At 50.3% G+C, this 23,670-nt stretch overlaps 11 protein-coding genes and 1 non-coding gene across 12 annotated transcripts; 9 read left to right on the top strand and 3 right to left on the bottom strand.

The window, feature by feature from the left end:
* Positions 1–2,885: 2,885 nt before the first annotated feature.
* Positions 2,886–3,293, top strand: VFPPC_16460 (nucleoside 2-deoxyribosyltransferase domain-containing protein; the record flags this gene model as incomplete). Its single annotated transcript, XM_018294213.1, has 1 exon — positions 2,886–3,293. One exon carries the CDS (start codon positions 2,886–2,888, stop codon positions 3,291–3,293), a length of 408 nt encoding a protein of 135 aa, XP_018140913.1.
* A 635-nt stretch (positions 3,294–3,928) lies between these two features.
* VFPPC_09190 (maltase) lies at positions 3,929–5,838 on the top strand (the record flags this gene model as incomplete). Its single annotated transcript, XM_018287768.1, has 5 exons — positions 3,929–4,129; positions 4,177–4,444; positions 4,494–4,896; positions 4,948–5,286; positions 5,337–5,838. The coding sequence occupies 5 exons, from the start codon at positions 3,929–3,931 to the stop codon at positions 5,836–5,838; spliced, it is 1,713 nt and encodes a 570-aa protein (XP_018140914.1).
* A 185-nt stretch (positions 5,839–6,023) lies between these two features.
* On the bottom strand, positions 6,024–7,655 carry VFPPC_09191 (RTC4-like domain-containing protein; the record flags this gene model as incomplete). The annotated part of the gene is made up of 1 exon (XM_018287769.1): positions 6,024–7,655. One exon carries the CDS (start codon positions 7,653–7,655, stop codon positions 6,024–6,026), a length of 1,632 nt encoding a protein of 543 aa, XP_018140915.1.
* A 1,075-nt stretch (positions 7,656–8,730) lies between these two features.
* On the top strand, positions 8,731–10,125 carry VFPPC_09192 (dynactin subunit; the record flags this gene model as incomplete). Its single annotated transcript, XM_018287770.1, has 3 exons — positions 8,731–8,772; positions 8,832–8,891; positions 8,947–10,125. The coding sequence occupies 3 exons, from the start codon at positions 8,731–8,733 to the stop codon at positions 10,123–10,125; spliced, it is 1,281 nt and encodes a 426-aa protein (XP_018140916.1).
* A 502-nt stretch (positions 10,126–10,627) lies between these two features.
* On the top strand, positions 10,628–10,918 carry VFPPC_09193 (hypothetical protein; the record flags this gene model as incomplete). The annotated part of the gene is made up of 2 exons (XM_018287771.1): positions 10,628–10,775; positions 10,833–10,918. The coding sequence occupies 2 exons, from the start codon at positions 10,628–10,630 to the stop codon at positions 10,916–10,918; spliced, it is 234 nt and encodes a 77-aa protein (XP_018140917.1).
* A 117-nt stretch (positions 10,919–11,035) lies between these two features.
* VFPPC_16461 (hypothetical protein) lies at positions 11,036–11,595 on the bottom strand (the record flags this gene model as incomplete). The annotated part of the gene is made up of 2 exons (XM_018294214.1): positions 11,036–11,383; positions 11,446–11,595. 2 exons carry the CDS (start codon positions 11,593–11,595, stop codon positions 11,036–11,038), a joined length of 498 nt encoding a protein of 165 aa, XP_018140918.1.
* Positions 11,596–12,370: 775 nt separating this feature from the next.
* Positions 12,371–12,469, top strand: VFPPC_17318. Its single transcript has one exon. It is a non-coding gene; the product is annotated as a tRNA-Leu (tRNA).
* A 795-nt stretch (positions 12,470–13,264) lies between these two features.
* VFPPC_09194 (C6 zinc finger domain-containing protein) lies at positions 13,265–15,030 on the top strand (the record flags this gene model as incomplete). The annotated part of the gene is made up of 2 exons (XM_018287772.1): positions 13,265–13,425; positions 13,503–15,030. The coding sequence occupies 2 exons, from the start codon at positions 13,265–13,267 to the stop codon at positions 15,028–15,030; spliced, it is 1,689 nt and encodes a 562-aa protein (XP_018140919.1).
* Positions 15,031–15,523: 493 nt separating this feature from the next.
* Positions 15,524–16,186, top strand: VFPPC_16462 (hypothetical protein; the record flags this gene model as incomplete). Its single annotated transcript, XM_018294215.1, has 1 exon — positions 15,524–16,186. One exon carries the CDS (start codon positions 15,524–15,526, stop codon positions 16,184–16,186), a length of 663 nt encoding a protein of 220 aa, XP_018140920.1.
* A 1,793-nt stretch (positions 16,187–17,979) lies between these two features.
* VFPPC_09198 (lipase) lies at positions 17,980–18,825 on the top strand (the record flags this gene model as incomplete). Its single annotated transcript, XM_018287774.1, has 1 exon — positions 17,980–18,825. The coding sequence occupies one exon, from the start codon at positions 17,980–17,982 to the stop codon at positions 18,823–18,825; it is 846 nt and encodes a 281-aa protein (XP_018140922.1).
* Positions 18,826–19,784: 959 nt separating this feature from the next.
* On the top strand, positions 19,785–20,873 carry VFPPC_09199 (hypothetical protein; the record flags this gene model as incomplete). The annotated part of the gene is made up of 1 exon (XM_018287775.1): positions 19,785–20,873. The coding sequence occupies one exon, from the start codon at positions 19,785–19,787 to the stop codon at positions 20,871–20,873; it is 1,089 nt and encodes a 362-aa protein (XP_018140923.1).
* Positions 20,874–21,011: 138 nt separating this feature from the next.
* Positions 21,012–23,201, bottom strand: VFPPC_09200 (hypothetical protein; the record flags this gene model as incomplete). Its single annotated transcript, XM_018287776.1, has 1 exon — positions 21,012–23,201. One exon carries the CDS (start codon positions 23,199–23,201, stop codon positions 21,012–21,014), a length of 2,190 nt encoding a protein of 729 aa, XP_018140924.1.
* Between the last annotated feature and the right edge of the window lie 469 nt (positions 23,202–23,670).

The raw sequence follows: 23,670 nt of genomic DNA, 5'->3' as shown, positions 1-23,670 counted from the left end.
CAGATGATGGATAGGATCAATGGGGACCAGATGTGACAAAGCGGAGCAATTGAGAGCCCATGGACGTGGAGCTCAAGTTGGTGGTTGGTGGGTTGGAGATGGAGATGGAGACTGGAGGTGGCACTGGGGCTACTGGCTCGAAGTCCAGCTGCCTTGAAAGGCGAAAGGGTTCGGGTCTGGTCAAGCCGTGGCCATCGATGTCTGGTCTGTCTGGTCCAGTAAAGGCGGGTGAAGCTAAGCAGAGCTACGGACATGCATGTGGAGGTGCTCTCAAGTGCTGGTCAAACTGGTGGCGCTTGGCGCAGCAAAAGCTCAAGCTTGCACGTCGACTGGCCTTCCAAGGCTGTCTGGTGGATCAGGGAACTAAGAGCCCGTTGGGTCCAGTCCACTTGCAGCCTCGTCTGGCACCAGTTTGGCGTCCGTTTGGTGTCCGCGGCCAGTCTAGTCCGCCTCAGTAGTCCCAATGCCAGTCCTGGATCCTGCATGTGTGCTGCTGGATTCCAAACTTGTCATCGATCAAATGAAATCAAGTCGGGTCTTGCGGACGGCACATCACCATCACCCAACCCCAGTCAATCCGTCATGGAGCGACCAGCAACCAACCAGCAAATTGCACCACCGCTTCGCACCCTAAACGGACACCGAACACGAGCATCACACTCCAAGTCTGCCTGCCAATACCGTTCATCTCAGCCACAGAAATTCTGTCTTTACTGGCTGGCTGGTCGCCGGCTGCGCTGCACCAGATCGTACTGCACTGTAGCCACGGAATGGAATGGCAGGCTTGTGCCTCTGCCTGTCTGGACTCTGGCCACCAGGCTCCTTCAAGGGGTCGAATGCAACTCCGTGTTGACCAACGTTGTTTCAAACGAGCTTCCCTCTCCGGGAGCAAGAAGCCCTGGAGAATGGCCACGATAAGGATCTTGGACAACCAGACTACTACAAAACCACTAGTCCTTGCGTACGGAGTATCACTCACGTTTGGCTGCATCATATTGATTGATCACAAAGGCGCCGGCGCAATCTCCGCAAGAAACCGGCCATAATGTTGTCCAGACATTACCAAAGTTATGTGTACTGGCTATAGCTACAAAAGCAGCAGCCTATTCACCAGTCCTCATTTAGAGTTTTGCTCTTGAGGCGGAAACCCGTCTCGGCTGACAGACTATGCGCTTCTTCACATCGTTCACACGTGAGTCAAGTGTGTGTGAGAAGCCATAAAAGAGCTGGATCAAGGTTGAATACCAACCGGGAAGTTGTTGAGTGAAACAATCCGAAAGGTTATTTATTAGTTTGGGACTTTGGGCTTTCCGGTATACCATTCAGCCTCTTTTTCTTTTTGTTTTTTCCTTTCTGTCTTTGTTTCTTTTCTTTTTGTTTCACGCCAGACACATCACCTTTACGATATACGGAGTATTATACACCAGCTTTACGAGTTGCACACCGAGCTGAGAGTGCAGAGTCTCAGGCTAGCCGTCTGTGATCAAATCGCTTGGAGGCATCGTGGCATCTTCTGACGAGCCATGTCTCGGCTACGCAAGAGACGAAGCCATCCACATACACGAGTTGTCGCGAATGTGCATGTATTTGCACTGTAATGTCCGGGGCATGTACGGGCTGGTATCAAGTTTGTAGGTTGCAAGTGTACAGAACGGGGACATGCTACACTTTGACTCTGCATGTGCACATGCATATCGTTCAGATGGCATGCGTCTTGATCGGTCGTGCGCAGTCAAAGTGGCCACGGGACAGGCGCATCAAGCCATCTAATGATAGCCCGCGAGGCGCGAAAGGCGGGCGGACGGGCGGGCAGCACATTTGATTCATCAATGTTGGCTGGAGTCAATGTCTCAATGGCAACTTCAGTTGAGACTTGCCTTTTGTGCTGTCAACTGGTTTGTTGGCCTGGTCTTGTCACAAGTGGTCAATTGGCAGTTTGGCAGTCCACATTGCATTGCCATCTGTACGTCGTGCCTCACTGCTGTCAACTGGTCTCTCCCTCAGCCAACCCAGACTGTGCCCACTGGCTCCAGATGTCCATGATCCGCCTACCCGGCAAGTGGCCCCACTGCACTGGACAGTTTGCACCAACGAGTATCACAGCACACCAACGCTGCCAGTCGCACTGGCACATTTGATTTGCATCTTGCATCTTGTGCCAAGAACGAGACAGGGGTCAATTGCTGCTGCCTTGAGAACATTGATTCCCCATGTCGTCCTCATCAACCATCACTGGTCTTTTGATGTCTCTGTCTCTTCGTCCACGTCTTCATCTGTCAAGTCAATCCAGATGTCCTTTGTCACTCCAAAAATCAGCCTCACCTCATCCTACGGCGTAATATCACGGAAGTTTCCGTCCTGTTTATGCACTTGCATCCAAACACAGGTCCCAACGTGGCACCACCCTCGTCCCAGTCTATATTCTGTCCATCTTATGCTGTTTGCAAAATTAAAACGAGTAAACAGCCTGGTTTTGCCACAAATCACAACCCAGCGCCTACAGTAATGATGATCCGCGACTGCTATTCTTGGCACTGGCAGAAATGTCTCTCCTTTTGCCCCAACCCAATTAGCCAGCATATTGCATGCAGATCTCGCATCCAACTGCCTCAGTGATTTCAGTTGCCAAAAATGCAAATATCAAGCACACAGAGCTCATTCCAAATATCAAAGCATTTGAAGAATACAGCAGTGTAACGCCGAGAAGAAGCAAGCTCAATTCCAAATAGCGTCTATTGATAGCTCATGCCCAAGACACCATAACGCCAGTTCGCTAGTGTCACCGTGAACCACCACAATTTTCGTAAACCACATCACAACCCACTCTTCACACGCCCGTACCACCACTCCAGCAAACAATATTGAACCAAATCCGTAATCCAATCATGCCAAAAGCCTACATAGGCATCAAATTCCACCCCAACGCCAGCAACAAACCCACCATCGAAGCCCTCACCACCGCCCTCACAACCGCCGGCTTCACAACGACATGCATCCACCGCGACGTAGAACTCTTTGGCGAGGTCCACCTCTCGCCCGCTGCCCTCATGGACAAGACATTTGAGGTCATCCGCTCCTGTGACCTGGTTGTCATTGAGCTGTCCGAAAAGGGCGTGGGCTTGGGCATCGAGGCTGGGTATGCGTTTGCCCGAGACATTCCCGTCGTGGCGGTTGCGCGGAAGGGAGCCGATATTTCGAATACGCTGAGGGGGGTGTCGAGGGAGGTTTTTGAGTACGAGAGCTGGGAAGAGTTGGGTGTGTTTTTGGGGGGGTTGTACGGGAGGCTTGGGTGATGTGCTTTTTTTGCTTTGTTTTTAATTTATGCTTTTCTTTTGTGAGCTCATGTGCGAAGTAGGCTGTGTGTTTGGAATAGTGTTGATACTTGACTTGTCGTATGTATTGAAGGTGAGTGAGATCCTCTTGTCAACGACTTGTTTCATTTTTCATTTAATATATCGTGAGATGCCAAAGCATTAAATTGCGTAATCTGATTATGAGTGGCTGTGTGATTATCTTGCCAGTTCCAATCACGGTTGATACTCTTGCGATACGATGGTCTCACGATATTGTCAACCACAACTTGTTGTTCCTTCGCCAAGATCACAACACCACAACCGTACATATGTAACCCTATCAAATACACAGTTCACTTCACTTCACCTCCATCTAACCTGCCCACAGGCACAGTTACACAAACCCTATCAAAACCCCAATTTAATGACATAACCGCACCGCAACACCACTCATTCCCCAACACCACTCTGCCCCGCATGTCGGACCGGCAATAGAAGCAACATGTACACTTCCGAAAATTTCCCCGAGATATATATTCCCCAATTCAAAGCTCTGCAAGCTCCAGAAAAAGAATAAACAAATCATCTACATTCCCTTGACTGTGCAAAAACTCACCCAGAGTAAATTTGACAAAATGGGCAGTAAACCCGAACAGCTAAGAGCATGGTGGAAAGAAGGCTCCGTGTATCAGGTATATCCTGCGTCGTTCCAAGATTCCACCGGCTCGGGAGTCGGTGACTTGAAGGGGATTATATCGCGGGTCGATTACCTCAAGGACCTGGGCGTGGATATCGTCTGGCTGTCGCCAATTTTTAAAAGTCCCCAGCACGACATGGTAAGCCGAGTCTACGTGTCACTCCGCGTGTAAGCTGATGGAAAAAGGGCTATGATATAAGTGACTATAGAGTAATTGACCCTCCGTACGGGGACATCACCGACGTAGATGTCCTACGGGATGCGCTCCACGCGCGAGGCATGAAGCTCGTCCTCGATCTGGTCATGAACCACACCAGCGACGAGCACGAGTGGTTCAAAGAGTCGAGGAAGTCCAAGGATAACCCGTATCGAGACTGGTATATCTGGAAGCCGCCCCGGTATGATGAGCAGGGCAACCGGTGTCCTCCTAATAACTGGCAGAGTCATTTCCAAGGTACGAACTTCTCTATATTTACCAACAGCAAAACACTCATGTTTCATAGGCAGCGCCTGGGAATACGACGAAACAACAGACGAGTACTACCTGCGCCTCTTCTGCAGGGAACAACCCGACCTGAACTGGGAGAACCCGGCGGTACGCAAGGCTGCCCACGACGTGATGCGCTTCTGGCTCGACCGCGGAGCAGACGGCTTCCGCATCGACGTCATCAACTTCATCAGCAAAGACCAATCCTTCCCGGACTCGAAGCAGACGGTCCTCCGGGGAACAGAGCACTACGCCTGCGGACCACGCCTCCACGAGTATCTCAAGGAGCTGGGCGCTATCCTCAAGGAATACGATGCCTTTAGCGTCGGTGAAATGCCCTGTGTGCACGATGAAAAGGAGCTTGTGAGAGCGGTGGCCGCTGACCGAGGCGAATTGAGCATGATTTTCCACTTTGAACTGTACGTCTTACACATATTCTCACAATCATGGCATACGCTGACTGAAACCAGAATGGATATTGACCACGGTGTAAACGGCAAATTCTCCCCGGGAAAATGGACCCTCTCCACGTTGAAATCCAAAGTAAACAAGTGGCAACGCTTCATGTACGACAACAACGGCTGGAACGCCTTGTATCTCGAGAACCATGACCAACCTCGTGCCGTGAGCCGCTTCGTCCATGACCACCCGGAGCACAGAGTAGCCAGCGCCAAGCTCATTGCTGTGTTTTTGGCATTCCAAGCCGGCACGCCCTTCATCTATCAGGGGCAGGAGATTGGCATGACGAACGTCCCTGTCGAATGGGACATGGATGAGTACAAGGACGTAGATTGTCTTAATCACTGGGGGTACGTCTTCCCTCGCCATTATTGACGGAAACACAGCTGACCAGCGCCAGGTTATTCAAAGACTCTGCCGACGAAGCCACAAAGGCGCAGCTAAGGATGGAATATCAAAAGAAGTCCCGCGACAATGCCCGCACGCCGATGCAGTGGGATGATTCTCCCCAGGCGGGTTTCACGACGGGCAGCGCGCCGTGGATGCGTGTGAATGACAATTATAAGCAGATTAACGCTGCGTCCCAGGTGAAGGATCCTGAGTCGGTATATCACACGTACCGGCGGGCGTTGGAGAAACGCAAGGAGCACAAGGATATTTTCGTGTACGGAGACTTTGAGCTTGTTGATGAGGCCAACGACAGGGTATTTGCGTATAAGAGGGTTGCGGGGAATGGCGACGCCGCGCTCATTGTATGCAACTTTTCCACGGATGAGGTGGCCTGGTCGAGTGGTGTCAAGGCTCGTGAGGTTTTGGTCAGTTCTGCTGGGAAGAAGGTTGATGATGTGAATGGTGGAGAGATGAGGCTTGGACCTTGTGAGGCGATTGCATTGCTTCTGTGATTTTCTGCATCAAGATGTGGAGGTTGTGACTAGACCATGGTTATCTTCTCCTTCACGTACATTGGTCCATAGAAGTTACAGTAGATGGCCCTTGTATTCGAAAGAAGCAAGTCACTCGTCTGTCCATACAGTTCGCTATGCATACAGTTTATGCTCATGTCGCTATCGCTCAGTCATATTGCAAATCATGTCTCTTCGTGAATCATCTCACCCAGTGCCTTGCTCTCTTCCAGGATATCGCGTGCTTCTTCCTCGGTAACATTCATGTCGTCCATGATGAGCCGGACGGCCAGTTCTGCCACGAGGACGGTCTGGATGAACGCCGCTGATCCACGGCCAGAAATCACCCTGTCGTCCACCGCTTTCTTCTTGAGCAAGTCGCTAAATTCGTTGACTAAATAGTCGCACATCAGGTTGAATCCACGTGGTCCGTAGTATCCCGGGTTCATATTGCCTTCCTTCTTCATGGACCTTGCTTTTCCAGACGAAATGTTCTTTTTGTGTATGCAGCGGAAGTGCGAGTCTCCGCCGTTTATAATGTTCAGCAGCAATTCGTGATGCATTGTAAAGCGCTTTTCCAGACCACCCCACTGGACTTCAGGATAGCTCTTTTGCTCCCATAACTCCGTCGCTGTTTGCTTCTTGTGCTTTTGACAAAATTTGCTTTGTAGTCGAACATTCAATCGTCTCCCTTTGGCAAAGTCGTCGAGTAACATCTTATCAACAGGTTCCCCGCACCAGGGACACGTCGCTGCTGCTTCTGCACTTTCTCCATCGTCGTCCACATTGGATTTCACAACCTGATCAGTTTGGCTCTGGACATCAGTCTGGTCGTCTATTAGTGAATCCTCTATTGCGTCATTCTTCGATTTTCGAAGTTGGAGATCTGATATTGACGCAGGCATCTTGAAAACTGCAGGAGGGGGCGATGGAGACCGTTCTACTGCTTTGAATTTCCGTAATTTCTTCTCCCTTCTGCCACCAGGGGAGGATTGTGATGATCCGAAGGAACTTGATAATTTGAGTTTCGGTTTGTCCTCAGGTGACGAAGGGGGGAGATCGGAAGGTAACAGAAGCTTGTTCTTCTTGGTCCGCTCAGGACTTTGCAACACGGCCGGAACCCGTAGAGTTGCCGAATCTTTCTTCAGCGCTACCTCAGCATTAGTATCTGACGGCGTAAGTTGAGTGTCTGTCAAACCTTTCTTAACCGGTACCTCCTGTGAGCTATTCTCTTTTTTCCCGTACGTTGCTTTGGCTCTCCTGATCTTCGTGAATCCTAGTTCGTCCCTAAGATGCTCCCCCGAGCTGGCTGGCGGGGTGCTCCTGGATGTCTTGCGTTGAGTTCGTTGGGCGGTTTCACCCATTCTCCGTCTCTTACTGTCTGCATCCTTGGCGTTCTCTGTTCGTTCGACCGGTGAATCCTTCCTCTTACTTCGGGTTTCTCGTGTTGTCATGGTCCCTTTCGTTGTGCCAAAATTGGTGCTTTTGATACCGGCCCGTGCTGCCCGCTCGTCTCCCTCTCCTGAGCTTTCCGAGCTATCGATCAGAGAGCATAATTTCTTCATGTTTAGCTTCTGGGGGCTTTTAGAAGGCGATTTGTGCTGGGCAATCGGCTTGATGGGAGAGACGAAACCGGCGTCACTGTCATCGTCCTCGTCGCTGCTGGATACTGGAGGAGCATCAATCGTTTCCGGCACCTTGATTTTGTAAGGAGGCTTATGCCGAGATAGAAGAGATGGGGTGTTTTGGTTGCGGTTCAAGCCAATTCTCCGTTGAGCCATTCTGAGCTTCGGTTCATTGTTGAGAAGCCCGCCCATGGTGTCTACCACGGGTTCAACGAACAAGCAAATATGATACAAGCGGCCATGTACTGAAGCATCTAAGGCTCGAGGTGCCTGCAAAGGGTCGTCGGCGCCTTAATGCAGCATAGTGGTCGTTTTCGCAGCGACGAAAGTAACCGATGCAGTCTCCAGTGTGGGATGCTACCTGGCGTTTTGGGCTTGCCAGCAGTGAAGCTAAAATGCCGTCTTTTCCTGTAATGTGCAAGACTTCTGTAAAGATGGGAAAACTGATGACGCAGCTGCAATGATGTACTGACCAACTGTGCGTGGCTGGGGCGTGTTCCGTGGGTATCTAGATGTTGTAAGTCGGGAAGCTTTTGCTTGGTGCGACAACGGACGTTGACGCGTGACGCTGGCTTTTGGACGCGACCAAGGCTACGGTGGCACATTAGCTCGCAGCCGAAAAACGGCAGAAACCACAGCAGAGTTAGTAGGTGCAGCTAATTTTACAGCAAGTTTTTACAGTTAATTTGGAGAAGATAATTGCGATAATTACTGTAAAGATAATTATAGTTGATTTTACACAAAAGATCCTTCTAATTGTGTTCCTAGGAGAAGGCTCATCCTAATTTTTGTCCGTTTTTCGAATGCAAGCTAATGTGCCACTCTCAAGGGCGAGGACTGGCTGAGAAATTCAACATTGAACCTTGGAAGGTTGAAGTGTGGGGGATTGGGGAGGATCAAAGAGCCCCGCCATGCTGGACAGGGCCAGTGTGCTGGATTCAGCCCCGTTGCGTCCAGATGTCAGGGGCTTAAAGCCATTGAAGACGGTGATTGATTGGCCAGCATCAGTTGGACGAAGCTGCCACGAGCAGCAAATCCCCCTGGACCTCTTTTGGGTTGGCATCGTCATTCCGCCTGACTGACCAGCGACGAACAACTCCAGGCAATCGAACTGGGCTGAGAATCCTCCGAGTCTCCGGCTACAGCTTTTCTCTTCATCTGCTGAGCTGTGGTGCCGTTTTTAGAGACTCTCCCTTAACCAATAACCGCAGAACGCGTCTCGTCAACGAGCACCCCAGGCTCTGGAGTCTGGATTGACGAGCTCATCATGGCGACTCTCAATCGTAAATACGCGGCCCTGCCCGACCTGGTAAACTTTTACTGTATTAATCCAATCACCGGTACTACAGATTGCTCATGCAGGAATAGGATTCAGCCCCCGACATTTACGAGACGCCCGAATTGACAGACGACAACTCAACCGTACCGGTACGTAGACCCCTGTGCCCCAGTTCAATGTCCCTTATGCTTATTTACGTATCAGACCACAACAAACAGAGCACAATCTGATGACGAGTTCTACGATGTCGACGAAGACGAAGATAGCCATGGGATTTCAAGAACCAGATTACGCATTGACGAAGCTCGCTCACGGTTCCTCCCAACCAACGTCGATGCAAATGGGGTAGATTTCTCCGACCGAGTAGACGGGAAAAGGAAATCATACAAGGCGTCCAGTCGCCGCCAGCGAATACTACAGGACGGAACATATGAGTTTGGCGATCTGTCCGACGACGAAGACGAAGAGAGCTTGGAGAGGCGGATTGCGCGGCTAACACGAGAGGTGGCAGAGGCCAAAGATGAATATGCGAAAAGGAAAGCCGCGGCTACAGAAGAATCCAAAGACCCAGCACCTTCAGATGAACGATTGGATACTTTGAGTCAAGTCCTCGACGACATAGCGAAACCAACCGGCGTGGAGACGTCACGTCGTCTGGCAAAGCCACATTTTTCATCATCAACCACCAAAGCAGAACAAGTCCCGGCAGGAGACGGTCCGACATATACTGTTACATACGCACCAACGTACGAGCAGAGCCATGCGTTGGCAAAGGCTGCCGACTTCGATCGGCGGCTACTCATGCTGGAGAAGGCGCTGGGCATCAGCTCGTCATCATTGACAGAAGCCGGTGCAAATGGATTGCCGAGAGCAATTCTACCCACTCTGGACAACATGGAAAAGCAAATTTCAACACTAGCCCAAGCATCTACTTCGAATCTAGACGCCATTAGCCGGCGAGTGCGGACATTGGCATCAGAACAAGACAAGCTCAACGACTCCAAGGAAAAGGCAAAGGCACTTCGGGAGGAACTAGGCAAGCAAGTGCAATCCTCAACCGACGAGTCGGAACAGGAATCCAAAATCAATGCTTTGTACGGGATTCTGCCCACTATTGAGAACCTCACTCCAATGCTGCCACCTCTATTGGACCGCCTGCGATCACTTCGTGCCATCCATGCGGATGCCGCGACAGCCAGTCAGACGCTGGAGCGTATCGAAACACAGCAGATTGAGATGACGGAGGAGTTGAAGCAATGGAAAGAAGGACTTGACAAGATGGAAGAGGCAATGACGCAGGGTGATGCCACTGTCAAGGGAAACATGAAGGTCATGGAAGGTTGGGTGAAGGATCTGGAAGAACGCATGGCCAAGCTGTCCTGATTGTTCTAATGGCTTTCATCTCGCACTATGATACCCAATAAGACGTAGATTAACTGAAGATCTATACTTGTCCCATCGCTTTTTATTCCTGTCATGTGTTGTACTTGGAAATGGTGTTCGCGGGCGGTGCCGCCAGCTGTGGCAGAATGCGATCACGTGGCGGGTCGTGGCATTTAATTTCGCCTGTAGTTGCTCCTCCACCAACTTTTCTTCCTCATCCAAACTTCGCCGGACGAAGTTCCACCGCACCTTGTACATAATTACGGTGAATTTTTCTCTTAATTCTGGTAAGTTACAGCTAAATTTACTGTAGTTCTTCTTTTTACACCTGGAATGATGCTCTAATAGCATGTATTACCTGAATACTCTTTGATGTATCTTTTTATCACCAAGATCTCTGACCCAGGTCTCGATATTGTCTTTTCTGATATGAACACTTTCTGAGACAAGCTGGTTGCTAACATTGCAATTGGCGCATAGAAACTATAATCTACGTACTGCGATGTCCTCGACTTCCAACCCTCCTAAGGGTCATTTCAAGGTGCTCTACTTTGCCGGTGCCAGCTCATTTACCGGCAGGGACTCTGAGACCTGGCCTGCACCACTACCACTGAGCAAGCTCTTCGCTGAGCTCGAGTCCAAATACCCTGGTATGCAGGCTAAGATTTTGGATTCTTGTCTGGTCACAGTCAATCTTGATTATGTAGATATTCCTGCTCCTGGCGATGCCAGTGCACCAGTGATCCAAGAGTCTGACGAGGTCGCCATTATACCTCCAGTCAGCTCTGGTTGATGATGAGAATTTGTTGATAGATTTAAATCCGCGTGTCCCATGCTCGGCCGGATGAATGGCCACTGTTTGGGCGTTGTCAGTGTCGAATAGGTGATGGCAGTGTCTGCTCAATCACTGCTAGGCGCCTTCTTCCTGACCCCTCCCTTGGGCGGGAAGCAGAGGATCGCGCTCCTGTGATGAATTGTCGGTGCGTCGTCGAATGGTGAAGTACCGCCTCCAGTTGGGAAACTGCTTGGAGGAGCGTCGTAGTCGGCGGATCAGAATCACTGCAGTGAGCACAATGAGCGCGAGGACCAATGTTGCCACTACGGAAACAATGGCAGTCAAGCTAGTTGTAGTCGACACATTGCATCCAAATGGATGCGTGCGCACTTCCCATCGCTCAGCCGGATGAGGGCAGATCCGCTCATTGTATATTGGAGCCAGGAGCGGAACGCGATATGAATTGGGAATACATGACCAAGTCTGCAATTGAATAAGTCTACGATTAGTGGATGCTTCAGGAGATGAGTGAAGTTGGAACTCACATAGGGACACCAGCTGCATTCTGTTGTGTCTAGGCATCCTCCACAAGTTTGCTGTGCCCAGCACCGGAGCAGATGGTCGTGGTTGCTCTCGGCAGCCGTGAAATTGCTGCGGAAAGCATCAATGTCTGATGCTTGTAGCGACGATGCCATGGTCGTGTGGACTTCGGATGAGAAGACTAGTACAATCAAACGGTCTTGAAATTCACGCAAGTGCAAAGGTGTAATGGTAGGCTGTTGGGGGTTGATGCATGTGTCTGATACACGTCAAGTAAGCTTGACACGGGAACGGTGTTGAATTCCTCTGTGCGGGGAAGCAACGCCTCAGCCCAGGCCAGATCTTGGCGCTGGTTCGATCAACAATGAGGCGCAGTTGGAGATATGCAGAATGCGAAGAAGCACGACGACTAATTTGATGCAAGATTGGGAGTTCACAATCAATTCAATATCCCAGATCGTTGTGCCGATGCTGTATTTCAATCATTCGCGTTGATAGCTCATTGGATGACTTGCCTACCCTGTAACAAGGCCAAATACAGCAAGACTTCTCTGCGAAGGCATCGAGATTGGGAATTATTTATTTTCTACGTTGCCAGGAACTATCCATCTCCGTTGGAATTGATGAATGTGTTTATATAAGTCTGAATCAAGGGAGGTGTCATACTCTGTCTCAACCTTAGTCAACCGTAGGAACATTCAATTGTTGAATCGATGCAGGAGGCGCACATGCTCCAGCTCTCAAATTTAATTACAACTTGTTTCTGCCTAAAAATCTGACTCATCATGAAATAGAAACCCTCAAATCATTAGGCCGTGATATTACTATCCATCCAACTGCTTGATAACCTGTTTCTAACAAGACGGAAATTTAGATCCTGGACCTACATTCATATAGCCAAATAAGTTCACGTGACAGTATGAAACAATTGGTGAGATGGCCGAGTTGGTTATGGCGTCAGGTTAAGGTCACCTTAATGCTTGTTTCCTGATGGAGCAATCCTCCTGGGTTCGAGTCCCAGTCTCATCATTTCTTTTTTTTGCGTGCGACCAAGAATTAATTTTATGGTGCGCATTGTTTGGTATTTTGGAAACATTGATTGCTGTTTTATTTTTGTTGCTTCTCTTTTGTTTGTTTGACGTCGTTCCGTTACTTGGTTTGTTTGGGTTGGGTGACGCTTACGTGAGGTTGTATTGTGTGATGCTGAAGTAGTGGTGCTAAGGGGAAGGATGAGATGATTTGTTGGGACGGCACTGAGGCTGATTCTACTTGTGACTTTTTTCCTTTGTCAATTTTCAATGACGCGAAATTGGATGGCGTCGGCGCTTCATTCGGCAACTGAACTTACTCAAAAGGCAAAATGTTCGAGGCCTCAATTCACAAGCGTGGAAATGCTGCAACAAGCCTGAGTTGCATAGTGCGTTGGTCAATGTGTTGCGCGGGATTGGCCAATGCCGACCGAACATGAATGATATCTTGATATCAACAAAACAGGTTGAATACTTTGGCCCCTAATGCATATCTGCCGTTACTTAATACTTAACCATGAATGTGCCCGCGTCGACTTCTATGAGAGGCTTCGACTCTGCAGTAGGTTTGCCAAACATAGCATAGTAGAGTTACATTGGACCGCGTTTTACAATTTTGGGCAGCCAATGGAGCAACTCGTCTCACTTGCACCTTCCCTATATAAACACACTTGCATCTCAAACCGGACTTTTGAGGCGACACAGCCGATCTCTAGTAATATCAATTGATGTCTACTTCAGTAGCCACATTCTCCGAACTCGGCTGCACATGCAATCTTACAACTATAACTGAACCATGCCTCCCACGATGGAACAAGCAAACTCTAATCTTCAAACGACGCAATGCAGGCGGTTCAAGAGACAGAATCAATGGAGCAACCTGCATACCCGCGGCGAAAACGATGGGCCCCAAAGACAAAAACAGGATGTCTTACTTGCCGGTACGGATGCGCCGCTGTACAGCCATTGACCTTGAATTGGTCAATGGTGTTCCTGGATGAAGTTGTCGTTTGCTGATGTTATCCATTGAAAAGAGCTCGCCGAATAAAATGCGATGAATCGAAGCCCTTTTGTAGGCGCTGTCTATCCCTCGGCCGCACATGCAAGTACATTTCCACGAATGGCCTCATCGATGAGTCTGAAGTTGTCATACCACTTGAACAGCCACTCCATGTATCACCGCGACCCAAGGGCGTGGACTCAAACCCCCGAGAGACGCAAATATTCGACCTCCTTCGCACACTAACCGTCCATCAACTCATTGGACCTTTTGGCCAAACATACCAGGCATTCTGGACAGTCGATGCTTTACTCGCCACGCAGGCATACCCGGCAATATGGCATGCCAGTCTGGCATTGTCAGCCATGCATCACCGAATGAGGCTCGGCAAAAGCGAAGCAGACCAACTCCTCGCAAAACAGTACTACACCTTCTCCCTCACCCAATACAACATATCCATACGGCACCTCGTTGATCTCACGAGCAAGGCGCACCTCTCCTACTTTGACAAGGAAACCGTCCTATTCGCCAGCATCCTCTACGTAGGCATCTGCTGCGCCCAGAGAAACACCAAAGACACAAAGCAAGCCATAGCTCATATACAGAATATGCTGCCTCTCTTCTACCGCTGGAAATTCTGGGAACTGTCACCTACATCACCGGGATCGTCACATACTGGCCGTCTGCACCACGACACTCTAGTCCAAATCATCCAATATCTAGAGTATCAATTCGACGAGTTCAGCGACAACTTCCCAGGCGGACTATCGCGAGATCTGGACAGAGCATCCACTGAGCCTTTCAAATCCGTCGCAGAAGCCTACGTCGAATACGTGCCTCTCCACTACGGCACATGGATCTGCGGAGGATGTCCCCATCCCCGCCGCGACGACGAGCTACAAGTCCGTCCGTTTCGGGACGTCAAACTAGATTACGCGCGGAGACTACGGTCGTGGAAGATGAGGTTCCGTACTCTGGAGCGACGGGCTGAATTCGAGCGCCAGGACCTGCACAGTATTCGTCTATTACGGCTGCTGTGCGACTTTGAGGATATCCCGCGCGCCTTGTACAAAGAGCCCAAAACAGAGACATACTGGCGGCATCAGCACAAGTTCGAGAGGCTTGTCGATGAGGCGGAGGCTCTACTTCAGGAAGCTGAGGGGGTGATGGATCTAGACACGTCGTCGCCTGTGTTTTCGTATTCTGTGAATGTGTGCTCGGTCCTGCGGCCTCTGGGTATATTCTGTTGTAATCTGAGAGTACGGCGGCGAGTTATTGCGCTGTTGAAGCGGTATCCGCAGCGAGATCTAATTTGGGATGGCACTCTGCACACCATGTTTCTGGAGGCGAGGGTTGAGCTCGAGCAGGGGTCGTTGATGAGGCCTGTCAAGGAGGACGATGGTGTTTGTGGATGCGTCGACGCCATGTTTGTGTGTAGATTTCATCGATGTTCGGGGGGTTACAATTTCCTGGAGGCGGGTGGTGTTGAGTATACGCTGAGGACGGGGCTGGATCGAGAGCAGAATAAGCCGGGGACAGTGATTCGCGTTACTTGGGATTGATGCCTTGGAGGAGATTGAAGAGATGTAGTTGGTGTTATGGGTGGCAGAATCTCGGTGTTGTGGTTGCGCAGAAAGTATTACACATTTGTATAAAATAAAGATCTGATCTATTATTATTTTATGTACTGTGTATAAGATATGAAAATGTTATAGTGTGTGGCTCAGTATATAACAAGAGGCATCACAAAGGATGTAAGTGATTCCCGACATCAAAAGTAACAGCACCCACAAGCCAATGTGTACGTCGCAACAAGGGCCAATATCTGCCCGAAACTGAAAAAATAGAAAGGAGTTGTTCCAACAAAGATACCCGAATCATGCCCTGTTTCAGTGGGAATCGACCAAAGGCTCTTTGTACCAAGAATCAACCACCATTCACACACCTCACAAAACACACCACCAACATTTAAACCTTAAAACCAATATAATTCCATGTCCCAACTCTCAACCCAAACTCACGCTCAGCAAATCCCATTCCAGTCAAATCACCACCATGACTTCCAAAGACACCATCCACTCCGCGTGGTACATCTCTCCCACCCACCAAAACGCCATCCTCACACACAGCAACACCATCAAGACCCTCATCGAACGGCTCCTCGACGTCGTCCCCCCGTCCTACCACCCCGCCAGTCCGATCAAGCACCTCCGCACAGACACAGGCTTCATCCTCAACATGGCGTACAACTTTGGCGGCGAGTCCCTCTCCCCTTTTTCGGCAACACAGCCCTCGAGCAACGGACCCTCTGTTCAGCACAGTCTCCGCTGTTTTCTGCGCTTCTACGCCACGAGCTTCCATGGCAGACAGAACATCACAGCCGAGGCTTTGCACTCGCCGGCGGGGGATATGGCGTCGTATATGGAGGGGCTTGTTGATGGGTGTTCGCAGGATCTGGAGAAGCCGTGCGGGGGGAAGTGTGACTTGGCGTGCGGTGCGGTTCGCGAGGTGCAGGGGGAGGCGTTGCTGTATAGTTGTAATCTTGTGACGGGGTATATTCTGAGTTGTATGGTGGGGAGTGAGGCGGCGGAGGAGTATTTTCGGGAGCAGTTTAGGATGGCGTGGCCGAGGGTGCAGGAGCTGTTGGGGTCGGGGGAGGATGATGAGCGGTTGAGGGTGCCGCTGAAGGTTGGGAAGGGGATTTTGGCGCATCTGTAGGGTTTTTGGATGCTGTGTGTTATTGGTAGTTTTTGTTTAATTGCATTGGTTTGTGTTTGTGAGGGTATCTTCACGTGGTGATGTGAGTTGTGGTGGTGATGTGTGAGTGTGGCCGGTACGATCCGAGGATGGAAAGTTGGGGAAGGTGTAGGCTAACTTGATGTGGCCTCGGAAGAGTTACTCTTGTTGGAGATGTGATGGGTGTTGATGAGATTGCAGGCTTATAGGAGTTGTGTTTGGGTTGGGCGTGATGTATGGACGTGGATAGTTTCATACGGTGGTTCATTTAGACGTGGTCTTATTGAAAGTTGACATGATCAGGACCGAGGTAATGGAAGTATAAACTAAGTTCTAATTTAGAAAAGCGTATGGCTGTTCCTACGATGTTGAAAGTACTGAGGCATATGAGCTGTCGTACTTAGATATCGTACGTAGGTTATTAGAGACGTTGTATAACTACCTAGATACAGAATAGTACCTGCTTAAATTAAAGTATTAGGACTGTATGATGTTATGGTCATCAGGAACCTGATATACTTTATTTCGTGTAACTCCGCTTACATATATTATTCTGCAAGACTGCAGATGGAAGCTACAGACCTGCAACAACGTCTTGATCAACAAAGTCAGCATTAAACATCCTTCAATGTCGCGCATGCTCATATCCTCGTTCAAAACCCCAGCATCGTTCGTTCAAACCAACTCCATAAATCACAAGCCAATCGAAACACCTCTCGGCTCCCCAACCCATCTAGATAAAGATCCATTTCATCGCACAGATCCCGCCCGATCAAGCCAAAAAGCCAAGATGCAGCCCAACGCCTCGGAACACCGCCATAACCCCAAATTCCGACCCCAAGATTTCCCCTCGCATTAGCCGAATTGGGCCTCTTCAACGAGGTACAAACTTGCTGACGACTCCACAGCGACTGAAGGGTGACATTCCATATCGCACATTACCCAACCCAGTCCAGGCACGCAGAACAAATCTACAATCACAAACTCAAACTACAAATTGCACATGGGAGAACGGCGGCTACCGCAGCCCACTCAGATGACGCCGAAATCTGAGACCTCAGCTCGCCAACAGGGTTGAATGTCTCAGTCTGAGTCTCGGGCACAACGGGCATATACCCGGCGATACCTTGTCGACCTGTTGCTTTTGAAAATCCATCACAAATGATGAAAATACGAAAAAAGAACGAGAAAAGATTCATAACCGACCGGCAAGTCTGACGGTTGCCCTGTGAAAAGCAAACTCCACAGGTAATTTCCATGGGCTTAGCTTCAGCTGTGACGACATCACATACCCTTGTCTTGCATTGCCCTTGTCAGCAAGCACCCTTCGCAAACATCCAGCTTAACATGTCTGGTCCAACAATGGTACCTGTCCTGCTCACGCTACCCAGCTAGAATGGGGAATATGCAAGTCCCATGTAGTGTTGTGGGTAAGAAAGACTTGGGTAGCATTCAGACCGTCCCATGTGGGCTTTAGTTTTAGTGCCGGTATGAAGTGTGAAATCCTCCGAATTGGGACTATTTTTTTTTCTTTTCTTTTTGCTGTGACCCCCCTCACGAATTTCTCGAGTAATTCGTTAGTTTGAGCCGAGGTATACACTGGACATGTTGTTCCCCGCTTTGTAGAGTTGTCGAGGTGAGCTGGATATTTGAAGGGTGACAACCTCCAAGACATACATGAGGGAGGTGAGTGACAACAGAACAGATATAAACCTCTGTTTTCCCCAGATACACATCCCTCTCTCCTCATAGTTTTAACAATTCAGACCTTCAAAATGCGCTTCTCACTCCCATCCCTGGCCCTCGTCGCCGCCGCAACCGCCATCCCAACATCATCACCACCATCAACCCGCGACCTCTCCCACAACGACTTCTCCTGCAAATCCTCCCGCAACCCGGTCGTCCTCCTCCACGGCCTCGGCGCAACTTACTACGAAGACCTCAACTTCCTCGAAACCTGGCTCAAAACCAAAGGCTTCTGCACCTTCTCCCTCACCTACGGCGACTACCCCAACTTCCCCCTCGTCGGCGGTCTCCAGCCCATCGCCCAATCATCCCAAGAAATCGCCGCCTTTGTCAAAGACGTCCAGCAAAAGACGGGCTCTCCCAAAGTCGACCTGGTAGGCCACTCCGAGGGCGCATTCCAGTCCCTCTACACGACCAAGTTCGGCGGCATTTCGTCCATCATTGACACCATTGTTGCGATTGCGCCGCCTACACATGGGACTTCCTTCGGGGGACTGTACAAGCTCGCGCAGCTTTTGGGCATAGACAACGGCGTCAACGACATTTTGAAGACGTTTGGGTGCAAGGCGTGCGCGGACTTGGTTACCGGTGGTGCGGCGATCCAGAAATTGAATGATGGGCAGCCGATTGTGCAGCAGGGCACGACGGTGACGGTCATTGCGAGCAAGTATGATGAGTTGGTTACGCCGACCAAGACGTCGTTTATTGATGAGGAGGGCGTGAATAATATCTACGTGCAGGATTATTGTCCGTTGGATCCGGTGGGACATATTGGCGAGGCGTATGATTTGAATGTGTGGAATTTGGTGTTGAATTCGTTGGAGAAGAAGGTTGGGAGGAAGTTTTTCTGTCTGTTGGGATCACCGGGGAAGTAGTGAAGGGTTTAATGTGAGGTAATGATTGTATATAAGGTATTGAGTTGGATATATCGCGTGAAGCAGGAGTACGGTTATTAGTATGATGCCCTCATAATGTATTACTTGGTATGTATGTCCTGTTAACTAAATGCTCTGTTTCCTTATCTCTGTGAGAGGGTACTCAGCGTAGTTCCTGGACGTATATCATACATCCATATTGTGCATTAGAGCAAGTCGACTTCTCACTTATAGCTTGTGAGAGGTTCTCCAAACAGCGTTACGCAATGACTTTCGGTGGAAGTTAGGCTTTGGTAGGATCTCAAGATATATGTGAAAGTGACCGAGAGTAAAAGTTGACCACTTACATTACATGCCTTTTCAATTTTTTGGCAGTCTAACCCCCATGCCAGAAAGAAGTCTGCCATGAAAAACACACCCATATATATATTATCCTCACTTGCATGTTCGGCGAGGTCCCTGCAGCACCATTCTGGTTCTACTTGGATACTTGGGTAGGTAGATAAGGTGAGTACTGTCAACATACTCCGAGCCGTAACTCATCACTGCCGTTTCGGTCATCGCAAACCTCACCTCACAGCCGCAGAAGCAATTGACAATTAACCTTAGTTTAATTCTTACCACCAAAAATGAGCATCAATCACGATCGACACGCTGAGCTCCTCGGTGCCAAAGTGTCATGCCAGCTAACACAGCTGACAAGGATCCTAAGCGTTATGCCAACTTATCCCCACCGCTCACTCATCTCGTTCACAGCCCGCCTACGCAACAAGCTTGAAATTCACGACCACAAAACAACATCATAACAAGCCTTTCTTACCCCTTTTACCCTCTTACTCATATAACCCTCATCTCCCTCTTACTCATATAAATCTCACCTCTCCACCTCACCCAGCTTCCACCAACAACCAACCCAACCCTCGCAACACCAACACACCATCACCACCAGCATCACCACCATGGCAGAAACCCTCACAGCCCAATGCCTCTGCAAAGCCCACACATTCACAACCCCCCTCCCCCCATCCCCCCTCCAGGCAACAGCCTGCCACTGCACCACATGCCGCAACATCTCCGGCGCACTCTACCACACATCCACCCCCTGGCCCGGTCCCATCACCACCATAACCTCATCCTCCCTCAGCACCTACAACATCTCCAACAAAACCACCATCCTCTTCTGCAATAAATGCTCCTCCCTCATAGCATACCACATCCACGCCCCGTCATCCCCCCCAACCCTCCTCATCAGCACCGGCATCCTCAACAACGTCCCCCACCTCGAAATCACAAACCACACCCACATAGCAGATACTCTCGACGGCGGCGCAACACCATGGCTCTTCAACATCCACACACCTACACTCTGGAACGGCGCACCCCATGCCAGCGAACAGCTATCCTCACCACCGAAACGAATCCCAACTGAAACGTCCACAGCGGAAACCCCCTTCCACTGCCACTGCAAAGGCGTCAACCTCATCCTCAAAAATGGCCAATACACATCCCCCATCCCATGGTTCGTAGAACCCACCACACACAAACTCCTAGCCGGCTTCGACGCATGCAACTCCTGCCGTCGCTCCTTTTCCTCCGCCGACGTCACAAACTGGACCTTCTCCCTCCTGAAGCACATATCCTACGCGGACGGCACACCCTTCCCAGATAATAGCATCGCACTCAAAAAGGCCGTTACTGAAAAGACGGATCCCAGACTCGGCACCCTCGCTTTTTACGAGAGTTCGGATGACGTGCAGCGATATTTCTGCTCCAGATGCTCGGCGTGTGTGTTTTACGCGGTTGACGATAGACCGGAAATGGTTGACGTTGCTATTGGGTTGCTGGATTCGCCGTGTGGTGCTAGGGCGGATAGTCTGCTTGAGTGGTCTTTTGGAACCATGATTTGGTCGGATGATTGCAAGGGAGGGTGGAGGGAGGAGTTTATCGAGGCGTACAAGAGGAATACGGAAGCATATAGAATCGAAAACGGTATACCAAAGGCGTGGGTTAGAGTTGCGAAGGAGAAAAAAGACGCCGAGGGGGTGTGAATGCCTTGCAGTTTGTGTTAAAGCACTACTGTAGCCTTGTTGTACTAGCATACACTAAAACGGTCATGATAATAATACAATATCACCGCAAACTCAACGTAGGAGAAGATGCTTCCTTCCTGAACCCTCCCTACACATTCAGATGAGACCCCCGGCCATAACCACCTCGCGCGAACGTCGCACCTGTTGCTTGAGCTTTCTCATCTCTGCTCGCCTTCTTCTGGCATGCTGCTCATCATCTTCCCCGGCTCGGACGGCGGTCAGAGTTTCCAGCGCCATCAGGTCGGCGAGAAAGCGACGGATTCGAAGCCCCGTCTTGTTCCGGACAAAAGCATCAATCTCTTCATTGCACGCGGCAGATGCCGCAATGTGCAGACCTCTAAGAACATCACGATCCGATATTTCTCGGTCGTCGTAGTCGACTTCGATCGAGTCAGTGCTGCCTTGGATAGATGATGTCCTTCTGGGAATGTTGGGCCGGGCGGTTAACATGGCTGGAACGCCTCGACTCTTGGGGCAGCAGATTCCAATGTGATATGGATCATACTGGGAAACAGGCTGCTTCTTGTTGCGAATCGACCGGGGAGGTCGCTGACGACTTGAGGTAGCCCCCGCACCGGTTCCTCGCCCTCGCTGGCCATCTGTCTGACTGGTCAAGAGCGTATCGACCTGATTCCCACGTTGAGATTGGGAAGGCTTCGCCGACACATTCGGCGGCGCTTCTACACTTGGAGGAGGGCGACCTGGCTGACGGGTCTGGATAGTGCCATTGTACCCAAGCGGTTTAGCATGGTCTGAAACGGCCATGGAGTTATTGCCAACTCGTTCTTGTGATTCCGCGCCGTGTCGATGCCGATGCCCGATATAGCACGCTTTATTACGGGGCTGAGGCTTTGGCATTGTCATGGAGTGTCTCCTTCCTGTGGTGATGAAGTTTGGTCTATCCCATTCGTAAGCTGCTTCCTGAACATGCGGGTTTCCTTCCTCTTGCGCAGTTGACTTTTGGTGAGGGCTGTGGGAGCTAGAACCGACTGGCTCTGGTGCACGAGTCTGGATTGGGAGCGCCTTGTTGCGTGGATATTCTCTCGTTTCCTTGGGTGGCTTCTTTTGAAGAACCTTGGGCCGTGCTGAAGGTGCCCTGAAGTGAGCCCAGTCCGTATCTGTAGTCAAGTCTTCTTCTGCTGGAAAACATGGGAGACAGCGACGAGCTGGTCGTTTCTTTGCCGACCGATGCTTCTTTTTTCGCACCGGTGCCTCGTCAATAAGTGCGTACCTGAACTCGTCCATGTCCTGAGATCGTGCGAATGACACCTCAGTACCAGTGCTTTGCGATGGTCCAGAGCCAGTATATCCGTCCAGTTGCGTGACTTGGTGTCGGCCATGACCACGCTGTCGATGCAGTGTAGGCGGTGGTAAGCCCGGCTGCAGCTGCTTCAAGTAATGAGGTACACCTTGACCTTGCTCTCTGGAAGTAACCGCCAGCCCTGCAGCACGCAGCTGAGGACGATAAGGGAGAAGGTCTGAGACTGTATGAAGTGTTGCGTTATCTCCTGGCGGCGTTGGCGCGACATTGGAAGCCTTTCCCTTGGCTTCTGTCTGCTTTGCATACGACTCAAGGTCTCTGGTGAATCGGTTCAAAGCATTCTGCTGGCTGGATGTGCGTGATGGGTTGTTGTGAGACGAGGTTCTGCTTGAAAGCTTGGAGACTAATCGAAACTGTTGGGCAATGCTTCGAGATACCGCCGCTACAAGCACAGAATCAACGGATTGACGCCTTGAAGGGTCGACCAAGTCGCTGGCGGCGTCCATTAGACTCTGGCGGGCATTGGCCGGTCGTCGCGGGTTGGGAACAAGCAGTTTGCGCTGTGCCAAGGCCAATGGAGGTTTCGGTGCGGCATGCCTACGTGCAGAATTAGTAGCCTTGCGAAGGCTGCATTTCCCTGGTTGCATAATTGTAATTGCAGAAGGTGGCTCAGGAAACGAATTCAAGTCGAATGGAGAGTCTGATTTGTGTAGTTGTCGTCGAGTCTTAGGGCTGTTTTCTGATGACGTCTTTGTGCATGCTGATGATGGTCCTGGTTTACTCGATGTGCTAGGCGAAATGTCGTTGTCAAATTCCCGTCGAGGCTTGATTTGAGAGCCGTTATCATGCCTGCTGTGCTCTGGTTGCTTGAACTGGGAGTGCTTTGCAAAAGGTGATTTGCGAACAGAGCAGCGAGATCGACCAGGGCGTTTCGAGAGAAATACAACCCGGGATCGCGGATGGTGTATATCAAATGTGCTGTGTAATGAATTGTTTGCCTTGGGGATAGATGCTAGAAGGCCCATCTCGCCGCGCGTGGCAAGACAGAAAAGCAGACGATTCCAACAGAGGCTATCCAAGAAATTTAGGCCAAGTAGTGGTGATGAGGTAGTACAGTGAACGGAATGTGTTGCCCAATGGCTATCAAGGCATGGTGGGAATGTTTCGTCCACGACGCGACCACGGTGAAGGTAGAAGCGCGAACCATGGTGGCAACCTGGAAAGGGACAGAGGAGTAACGTCAAGTTGTTGGACCAAGCAGCAGCGATGAGTAGCTTCAAGATCGGCAGTATCAAGGCAGGCGCTGATGTATCCTTTGGTGTTCACATGTCGTGGTTTCACCTGACATCTTTGATACCCGGACTGGAATAGACTTCGAGTTGCCGACGGCCCTTGCGAAGCAGAAATTCAATTGCCGCAAAGTCACGCTTGTCGACCTTTAAATTGCGAGCAAATTCGGTTCTAAGCTCGACAAAGTGTTAGAATATCTTTTGA

The sequence above is a fragment of the Pochonia chlamydosporia genome, chromosome 6 (genome assembly GCF_001653235.2).
Source record: "Pochonia chlamydosporia 170 chromosome 6, whole genome shotgun sequence".
In the NCBI taxonomy this organism is placed as follows: Eukaryota; Fungi; Ascomycota; class Sordariomycetes; order Hypocreales; family Clavicipitaceae; genus Pochonia; species Pochonia chlamydosporia.
Note: the sequence above shows the minus strand (reverse complement) of the source record. Positions and strands in the feature narration are given on the sequence as shown.